This window comes from Garra rufa, chromosome 1 (assembly GCF_049309525.1).
Source record: "Garra rufa chromosome 1, GarRuf1.0, whole genome shotgun sequence".
Lineage (NCBI taxonomy): Eukaryota > Metazoa > Chordata > Actinopteri > Cypriniformes > Cyprinidae > Garra > Garra rufa.
This window is the reverse complement of record NC_133361.1, coordinates 6,614,537-6,625,121: the sequence shown is the minus strand read 5'-3', so window position 1 is coordinate 6,625,121 and position 10,585 is coordinate 6,614,537. Positions and strand designations below refer to the sequence as shown.

Sequence of the window (10,585 nt, the reverse complement as noted above, 5' to 3'; positions counted from 1 at the left end):
TAGATAATAAAAACACTCTAGTTCTCTGTATATATTTGTTCATGTTTTATTACAGGATAAGTCTGAAGCACACCATAAAATAATTCCATCGGTTCATACAGGGCTAGTAGTATCTACAGCTGTATATACAGATGCACACTCAGGTATCGAATCAGTACTAAGTATCACTGATACCCTGATCCTAGGTATCAGAATCAGTATCAGGAAGGGGAAAAGGGTATCGGAACATTTCTAAATATCACAATTAAATCATTTAGTACAGTAAATATGCTTGAAAGCTGTAAGCAAATATCCATAATATCACCGAGATCAACACATCTTGAAGTAATCTGGCCTGTTATTAGTAGTAAGCGTTTTATTTTTATACTGTATTTATATTTCTTCTCAGTGCTGCTAGTCCTTCCTCCCTGTAAAATAATTCAACAAGAGCATGTATTGAGCTTTCATGAGTGCAGATTGTGAATCATCAGATTGTGAGACGCTCAAAACTCACCAGCTCTTCTTGCACAGATGATCTGAAGAAGAATCACAGTAGGAGCAGCAAACACTGCAGTCTTCAGAACAATCAAAATCTCTACAGGAAAGATTTGGACAGATGACAGACACAATAAGGATGAAAAAAAAATGCAATCTTGAAAAAGCACAGCAGATTGAATGTTTCAGCATTAGTGAACTGCATGTAAAGACGTGTCCTACCTCTGAATAATGATCCAGTAGTCCTACTGACTTCAGTTTCTGCTGGACCTGTAATCATGTCTGTTAGTTCAGTTCAAACATATTGAACATATAAACATAACATCACACTCTTCTCTTCAGATTTTGCATGAGGAAGGAAGCACTTAAAGTTGGAGAATGGCAATTCAAACAATGGAGTGTTTTCACATTACTTCATGAATCCAGAAGTCGGCCATTTTGGCGGCACTGAACATAACATCGTGCATGGGTTTAGACATCATAAATTAGTTGTACAATGTCTTCAGTACTTCAGTACATTGACCGTGCAATCCATGCTGCTGTTTATATCAGAATATCACCACAATGGCCGTGCATCAGGTTAACTGACCAAAATGTGACGCAGACGCAAACCCTCTATAAGAGCTGACAGAGAGAGCCTACAGAGTGGAGCCTGCGCTTCAGTCGAGGATGGCCAGAGAAACATTAATGTTATGCTTCATTTAAATTGTAGTTGTTCTTACAATACTGAGATGACTGATAGCTATTCTACACCTTCACAAGTACAATACTGTATTCATTACAGCAGTTGTAGATGAATTTCATTTTATTTTTCATTGTCCTTTATAGAGCGATCTAAGGAATTCTCTTTTTGAATCGATTCAGTTGAAAAATCCTGATTTATTTTGGAAATATGAAGCTGAAATGCTGTGTTGGTTGTTTGAAAATAATGTTTTTTACTCTTGCTAAATTTGTGGAAAAGGCCTGGTGTCTGCGGCAAAGTATTTTGTATCCCATTTGACAAATTTTCTCCTTTTTGTTTGTGTTCATATGTTGTGTTTTGCTCTGTATTCTGCCATGTGGCTATTGTATATAATCTGATAAAGTGTCTTATAAGCCCATGAGGGCTGGCACCAATTAAGGTGTTTGACACTCAAATAAAATACATCATCATCATCATCATCATCATCATCATCATCATCATCATGTAGTGTTTGAGAGCTGTGATCTCACTGTTGAGGTTTGGAAACATGTTATTGCTGATTGTGAGAACAGTTTGACTGCAGTAGATCAGAGCTGTCAATCACACACATGCACATTCCAGTTCCTCTTTTTTACTGCTGCACGCCATGAAAGTTTGTATTTATTTTTTCAGTTAACAAAGACATAAGTTCAGCCCGATTATTGGCACAGCCATGGGACAAATTACAGCACCACTTGCAAAAGTTTCCACAAAGGCTAGCATGACATAACTAGCGTATTTACTAGTTGCCAGATTAACATTATATAGACAGTGTTGGGGAAAGTTACTGTTAGAAGTAATGCATTACAATATTGCATTATTCCCTTAAAAGTAAGTAAATATGTTACTTAGTTACTTTTTTATGGAAAGTAATGTGTTACGTTACATTTTTATTCTGGACAGGGCTTACTTGTTTGTTTGTTTGTTTTTTTATATATGAAAGTTATACTTTTAGCAAATGTCCCTTTCACACCGAAAAAAAAAAAAAAACTGACATGAGGCTGAAGGGAGAGAAAATGCACGTCTGTACAGTAGAACGCAGGAGAAGGTGGTTCATTCATTTTGATGAAAAATGTATGGTTTTTTTTCTTCTTTTTTGTGAGAGATGAATTAATGGGTTCAGATTTATTCTAGAACTACAGTAACCTCATGTTTACACAGCACACACAACACCTCTGTACTTCTGATTTCTCTCAACATGAATATTTATTAACCAAAGCGTAAATATATTTCTTTTTTACTAATTAGATTTAGTAATTTTTTTATCTAAATGTTTAGTGTTAATTTAAGGCGATTTGCAGGTGAATAGGGTACAAAATTAACTAATAGTTATCCCCTTACTTACCCAGTTGATTGATTACATTGATAATTGTGAACATGTTTTGTATTACAAGTTTTCTAGAATGTTCTGTTTGAATATAAAAATGAAGCATCATTGAATTAAAAATGTGCAAAATTCTTATTTTACTTTTTTTTTTACAAAAAAACGTCAAGAGTCAAAAGTTTTTACAGAGGGAATTTTGTGCATCTCATTTCGTCACGCCAAAATTCCAAAAAAAAAAAAAAAACTTAGAACAGACAGAAAACAACATATTTATTTATTTATTTATTTTATTATTATTATTTTTTTAATAAAATGTATAAAATCAAGTGAATCATGTTTGACAGAATTCCTCTGTAAAAACCTTCCAGATATAGACGGAAATAAAAATGTAAAGTTTGGTGTGTGTAAGTGCTACTGAAGTGGAGATTGGTGGCTCAGTGTAGAAGAAAAACTAATTTTGAAAAAAGAAAAAAAAAAAGCCTTTCAAAATATACAGTGCTTTGCGAAATTATTCATACCCCATAGGTTTTTAACATTTGTGCAAATGTATTAAAAATAAAAAACTGAAAAGATCCCGTTGCATAAGTATTCATACCCTTTTTCTGGGACACTCAAAATTTAGCTCAGGAGCATTCATATTGCTTCTAGTTTAACATAAGGCAGCAACATAACAAAATGTGAAAAAAAATCAAGGGGTGTGAATAATTTTGCAAGGCACTGTGTATTGTAATTGGAAATCTATTGGTACAAATAGATAAAGTGCTATAAAAGAAACAATTAACAGTGTTTTTGGATGTTTTCTTTCCACTACTCAAAAAAAAAATCCATAAATTTCAAACTTGCACAGGTGCATGAAAAAAACAGCATTTTTGCCTGCAGTGTCTTCCCTTAAAACAAGACAAAGCTACTACTGTTTTCTACTAGAGAGACTATTGTAGTGTATACTGTATATTGTGTATGTGTTTTGCTGTTTTCAGTCAGTGCCATCACATAGGCAAGATCACAAAAAATGGGCCTCACCAATTCTGACTACAAAATTAAATCTAACCACTACAAACATACAACTAACAACTGTGAGAAAGACAGTGATGATGTACCTTTAGTTACATGTGTGTTTGTAGTTTTGTGATCCTGAGAGTTTGTGGTGTGGACTGGAATCACTGCTGCTGTTGTTGTACTTTGAGCTGTAAAGATGAATACTGTAAAATGCGATAATCATAATTTAATCAGAGACTCCTCCATTACTAATTCATGAGATTGTTTTCTCACCTGAACTCTTGACAGTAAATGTGGCTGAGGTCTTGAGTTGATCTCTGTGAGTAACATTGCATCTCCACTCTCTGTTGTCATCTTCATTCAGGAGTGTTGTAGTCAGAGTGATGATACACTGTCTTAATGAGAATAATATCTGATATCTAGAGTCTGATATCTTCAGTTTAACACCAGCCTGATTCACCCAGAACAGCTCAATCCCCTCAGAACGGATCCAATCATCACAAGAGATTCCAGTATCTGAATATGAATCCAGCTGACAGGAGAGAGACACAGAGCTGCCTGGACTGATCTCAGTCTGTGAGGATGATGAAGAGACTGAAACACAAAATAACACACAAATCACACACTTTTCAATCATCATGGAGTTCAAATGAAATTTGCCCTTTTTAAATTGACCACATAATCATAAAATTACCATGAAGAACATGCAGATAAACAAGAGCATCAGCTGCTTGGTAAAGTTGTCCATTCACATATTGTTGGCAGCTGTAATATCCATAATCTTCTTTTGTGATGTTCTTGATGTTCAGAGAGCAGTCAGACCCCAGACTCAGTCTCTCATGTCCCTCTTTGTCTTTCTTCTTTATCCCTGAATTAATCAGTTCGACTGCTGAATGTCTGTAATTATAGATCCATGTAGTTGATTTGCAGTCATGAAGAGCATTATTACAGGGCAGACGGACATTTTCACCAGAACTGATGAACACATGAGCCTCATCCACTCCACTGGTACCTGAAACACAATATATTACATTTAAAGTTACATTTAGTTATTTAGCAGATGTTTTTACTTACGAATAATGACAATGGAATCAATTAAAATTAAAAAAGTGCTATGGCAAGTCTCAGATTAGCTCAATGCAGCATAGCAAGGGTTTTCTTAAAATTCTATAGTAAATAAATACACAGATAGAATAGAGCAATAGAGCTAGTTAATAAAAAAAGATATAAAAATATAGAATAGAGAATGTTGTTTTTTTTAAAGAATAGAGATAGGATAATGCTAGAGTTAGAGGGTGAAATAAAGATGGAAGAGATTTTATGCTGTTATTATTATTATATTATTGAATGAAACTTTATTGTATGCAGATATAAACTGAATTCTTTGACAGGAGTTCAAAGAGCATGTAGAGATGTGTTTACCTGTGAGAAGTGAAGAGAGAAAGATCAGTCCCAGCAGACACAGATGACACTTATCAGCCATTTTCTCTTTCTGTCAGTCTTCCTCTTCATTATATGCTCACAACTCTGTCTTTAAATACTAGCAGCTCTTCCTGTGTTTAACTTCCTCTGATCTGATCGACCAAGTTTTTAAATTCTGCTGTGCTGATATAGTGACATTATGCCAGTCATAATGCTGCTTTGTATTTCTTGTAAATATTGTGTTAAATTCAAATCTTATTACTTATATGTCTTTTTCATTGATGTGTAATTTCCAATACACTTATACTGTAACAGGAACAATCCCTCAAGATCAACATGTGGTTGATGTTCAAGATCTCAATGCTAACAGCTCAGGGAGTTTTAACTTCAGTCATTCTGTGAACACAAGACTTTGACACGACAGCAGACTTGAAACATGTTCTTCACTGTGAGACCTGCATATTGTTGCTCATTGTTGATCTACAGGCTGTTATTTACATTACTGTTAGTTTCAATCCCTTCTTTTGGCAGTTTACTGCACACCATTACATTCTAAAAATGTAAATCATTCATAAACTGGTTTGTTACTTAAAAGAGTCAATCATGCGATTCAGTGACACTACAGATCAAGTTAGAACCAGATTGGATTGGAGTGTCTCTAAGTTTTTGCAACTTTTGCAGAGTCAATACTCTGAATAATATCAGCTCACAAACACACACATTATTTCCCCTCTCAACACTAATGGTTGTCTTTTGTCTCTTTGTGTTTCTTTTACTGCTGGCAGTGGAAACTCAGTTAGTTTGACCACACTGCCTTAACCCACACAGATATGAGATCACCTCCGAACTTAGTTTAGACGTATGGGTGTGAATTCTCACACATGCATACATCATTTCCTCTTGTTTCTTTAACTCGGTTTACAACATCAACTCAGCTTCTTTCTTTCATATTAATGTTTGCTGCACTACATTTACAAATTCACTGTTAGTTTCATTGGTTCAGTGAATCTAAAGTGTTTATTTCAAAGTGTCTCTCCAGGAGCAGGAATGAGGAACCTGATGTAGCTAAAGCACATTCATATCTACACGTTTATGTGATGCTTAACCTGTTCCTGGAACCTCTTCAACACTGCACATGCTGACTGTCTCTACCATTGGAGTATCTATTGATGAGCCGATGACTAAATCAAGTCTGTTTGATTAGGGATAAATACAATGGCTGTCAAGTGCAATCTTACACCCTTGAGTACTTGTTCTACGTCATCAGCTGTCGAAGTTAAAGCTGCAGTCCCATAACTTACGGCACTCTAGTGGTTAATAAACAGAACTGCATATGGCATATTATTGAAATAGCCTGAATATAAAAACTGTAGAACAGGGAGTTCAGGTACAAACCTTCATGGATGCCACTGCCTTGGGGAAAATGTGTGTGGCCCAGACACACAAAATTACAGTTAATCCATTACTGGGAACACAGAGGAGTCTGGGACTGCCAGTCTCGGGATGCTGGCCTTCGCCCCAACGTTCAAGTCACACTGGATAGCAAACTTCTCCAAGCAGTCCAAGCTCTACAGCCACCAGTGTTTGAGGATCACAAGACATGACAGAAACACGAACAAACAGCCAACCATTACAATCAACCACTGACAAAGCAGCAAGAGAAACACTAGAACTATAAATACAAGATGAGACACACCTAAGGAATCATGAAATACTACAAAGATGGCAGATAGAAAAAAAAGGCTTGTTACCACCGAATGGTACGGAGGGAACACACTGACTGATCAAAGCTTGTGTTTTTGACCGCCAAGATTACCCCTAACTTAAGGCGTGGTGTTTGCTGGAAAGTAGTGATTGACGATAAAGTGCGACTATAGTCATTTCTCAAAATGACATAACGCACAACTCAACCTCTTTTTGTTAAATGTCGGTTTTAAAGAGGTCTTCGGATGCCCGTTTTCCACAGGTTCAAATGATTCTTTAGGGTCTTAATGAAAAGTCTATAATATACTTTGGTTAAATATATCCACTTTTGTACCCGCTTCGATTACCCTAGCAACCGCATATCAACACCCTAGCAACCACCTGGGTACCCTAGCAACCACCCCGGGTACCCTAGCAACTACATAGCAACATCCTAGCAACCAACCCAGGTACCTTAGCAACCACATAGCAACACCCTAGCAACCACCCTGGGTAACCACTCTAGCAACGGCCCTAACAATCATCCTGGGTGCCATAGCAACTGCATATCAACACCTTACCAACCGAGGGCCGAGTTTTGCAACTGCAAGCACCACTCACATTTTCTTCAGGAAATGTACATATCTTTAAATTTGGTAAAAAATTCTCAGTTGTAGTGAAGAAAAAAAAAAAAAAAAACAGCCTTTGCCTTGTCAAAATCTACTCTGCACAAAATCAACTAATTTAAAATGAGAATTTAAATAGCCCTGCTCGCCCCGCCCCTCTCTGGGATTACGAGACATCTAAATGTTTACTTTAGCTGCGTTTAGCGGCGAAACTTGCCAACAAGCACATTATTAAGAAAGGCCATTCACAAAAAAAACTCTTTATACTCACTTCTGCTGTGGGTGAAGCTGCATCAGGAATGATTCGCACAACACAGAGAGGCATATGCAGACCAGGATCGCGCTTTCATTTTAAAAATGAAAGTAACGTTTTCCTCTGCATCTTCAGTAAATGATGACCGCTGTGTTCAGTATTACATCCAACAACTGAACACCTGAACCTTCCTCTGCACCTGATTCACAGAATGGCGAATCACATTGTAAGTAGGGATGCACCGAATCCAGGATTCGGATTCGGCCGAATCCTGGGCTTTTTGACGGGGTTCGGTTTCGGCCGAACCTTAGATTTATTTTATTTTACACCGAAACCGAACCCTAGACTTGCACTACGACGTCACACGGCCGTTGATTACGTGAAGGTGTTTACATAGGACCCGTTCGAATGTAGTAGGCTGTAAGAATCTGAAAATGGAACTCGTAAGCAAAAAAAGTTTTGTTTGGCAGTACTTTCAACCAAAAGAAGGCGATTCAAGTCGAGCTTTATGTTCAATTTGCAATGCCAATTTATCTGGTGGTGGCAAGGACCCTAAGCAGTACACAACATCGCCGATGTTAAAACATTTGCGTCTAAAACATCCAAAAGAATACGAGTTGTGCATGAAGGAATCTACAGACAGCAGCCAAAATGCAGCAACTTCAGGTACGGCAGCTGGACAGTCACAGCTAAAAACATGTGATTAAGGATGCGAGTAGGATTCGGTATTCGGTTTCGGATTCGGCCGAATCTTAAACAGTGGATTCGGTAGTCGGCCGAACCCCAAAAATCTGGATTCGGTGCATCCCTAATTGTAAGTGTATATTAGAACCGTTTGCTGTTTTCTTCTAGCATGTGATAGAGCATTTGGATACTGAAGTGGTGACGTGACTTCAGACTTAACAACAAGACAAAAAAATCTAAGATTGAAAAGCATTTTTTTGCTGTGTAAATAAGCCCAACATGCATGAACAGCATGGCAGAAAGAGCAAAGGGGATACACACGTATGATTCTTGTCAACCAATCAGCATTCTGCAGTGAGTTTAGCTCCACCGTTTGGTACCTTCTGCTGTGCAAGGTACCCCAACAGAAGAGTACCAGAAAAGTGGTACGGTACGGTTCACTTTTGGTACTATTCAAAACTTCTGACAATGGAAACAGAAATAATTTTGTACACACACAGAGAGCATTGACAGTTCCCCTGAGCAACTGTAGAGTCACTTGCAAGGGTGTAAATGCAAAGTTTATATTGGAGATCCAAATGTGCAAGTTTATGGGGAGAATGCAAAACTTTACCAGCATATGCAAAATATGGATTTCCTTCATTCTTAACCTTTTTTCTTTGTCCCCATTTTAACGCTTTAATCAGGGAGGCAGGATAGCTTGTCTGAGTAAGTCAATCCTATGCACACATGGTGTAGTTTGCAAAACCACTCGACTAACAACTGCGTTACTGACCAGAAATAAACAGACTAAGAGCAACAGAAATATAAACCGGCTTTACAGGCATACATACGATGCTCACAGCTCGCGCTCCTTCTATCAACTCTCCCCTCTTCAATGAGGAAGTGAGAGAGTTCTGCCTTAAAGGAGTAGTACCTAATTCTACTTGTTACACCGTCATGAAAACATGTTGGTAAAATGAGTAAATAATTTTGACAATGATTAGTTGGTGAACAAACATAAAAGTTAAATAAAAGTGAAAAACAATTAAGATTTTTCTCTCTTTCTTAGATGTGTCCAAAGAAACATGTAAGACAGAATCAAAGAAGCAACCAGTTGCAAAGCTAAATAACAGCTTATATTTGTAAATATGTGGTAGATTAACTAGATATTCTAAGCACAATGGTAAAGAGTAAGTTAAAATAAATATCAGAAATAAATATCAGAGACGTGTCTCTTAAAAGTGTTATAAGCCGCGTTCAGACTGATATGCAAATCCGATTGAAATCAGATCATATTTAGGTAGCCTGAACAGCAACGAATTACATGAAATCTGATTTGGTCGAATCTGTTTCGAGCTACATTCGTATGTGGTTTGGAAGCCTATTCAAATCAGATTCCTGGAAATCCGTTTCAGTCTGACTGGTCAGATCGGATTTGGTAAAGCTTCTTCACATCTTCACGCCACGTAAAACGTAAATACGTCAGACGTTTTTGTGGAATACATCATAAAACAAGCTTGTGCTGTTGCGAACTGCAAGTCAAGCGGGAAAAGATAAAATACGGCTAGTTTACGCACCTTTTTGAGTTTGGAAACCAGCGGAGACGGCAGCACAGAATAAAGTTGCACATTCCAGCTTCCTGCATTTCTGCTGCTGCGTCAGACAACAAATTAAATCCAGCTCAATGGCAATGCTTTCATATTGCAAGAAAGCAACTATATTGCAAACCGTTGTTGTTGATTTTAGTGTTGGCTTAATAACACAAAGGTATTGCCAAAGAAACCAACACATTCAGTGAAATGAAAGAGCGCTTATGGAGAACAAATCGGATTTGAACAGTTGTGATACGCTGTGTGGACAGTCGGTTATTCACATCAGATTCAATCCGGATATGGACAAAATCAGATTTGGGCTGACAGTCTGAACGAGGCAATGGCTTCTTCTTCAGCTTCCCGAAGTATATGTGAGCCCAAAAATGTTTTACATATAAATAAATATATAAATAAATAAATTACATTTGCATGCATTTTGTTTCATAAAACATGAGAACATCCTTTAAATATTAAATATTTACTTCTTTTTGAAGGAACTCAACACTTGAAAATTTTCGTCTTGAAGATGAACGTGACACATTAATGTGTCATATTTGGTGAGGATGATGCAAAGTTGCGCTTGAAAGTGCTGGATCTGAACAAGAACTGTACGTAATGACACTACACTTAGTGATGCCTTCAGATACGACTGTGATAGATTGTGTCAAAGCAGCTTTACAGCAAATAGTGTCTGTGCAATTAAGTCAACAGTAATGCCAGAAATGAAGTGTCTTCATCTAAGCAAGCCAGAGACCACAGTGGCAAGGAACCAAAACGTCATCGGTGACAGAAACGGAGAATAAACCTTGGGAGAAACCAGGCTCAGTC

At 37.3% G+C, this 10,585-nt stretch overlaps 2 protein-coding genes across 2 annotated transcripts in view; both read right to left on the bottom strand.

The window, feature by feature from the left end:
* Nucleotides 1–4,998, bottom strand: part of LOC141336661 (uncharacterized) — an 8,573-nt gene extending 3,575 nt beyond the window's left edge. The window contains exons 1-6 of the mRNA XM_073842412.1: nt 4,938–4,998; nt 4,210–4,527; nt 3,789–4,109; nt 3,617–3,703; nt 1,620–1,749; nt 494–515 (exon numbers count right to left, since the gene is read on the bottom strand). Of these exons, the coding sequence (XP_073698513.1) occupies nt 494–515; nt 1,620–1,749; nt 3,617–3,703; nt 3,789–4,109; nt 4,210–4,527; nt 4,938–4,998 (939 nt within the window). The remainder of the gene's footprint in view (nt 1–493; nt 516–1,619; nt 1,750–3,616; nt 3,704–3,788; nt 4,110–4,209; nt 4,528–4,937) is intronic.
* A 1,393-nt stretch (nt 4,999–6,391) lies between these two features.
* Nucleotides 6,392–10,585, bottom strand: part of LOC141336572 (uncharacterized) — a 92,353-nt gene continuing 88,159 nt past the window's right edge. The window contains exon 6 of the mRNA XM_073842300.1: nt 6,392–6,505. Coding sequence (XP_073698401.1) covers nt 6,392–6,505 — 114 coding nt within the window. The remainder of the gene's footprint in view (nt 6,506–10,585) is intronic.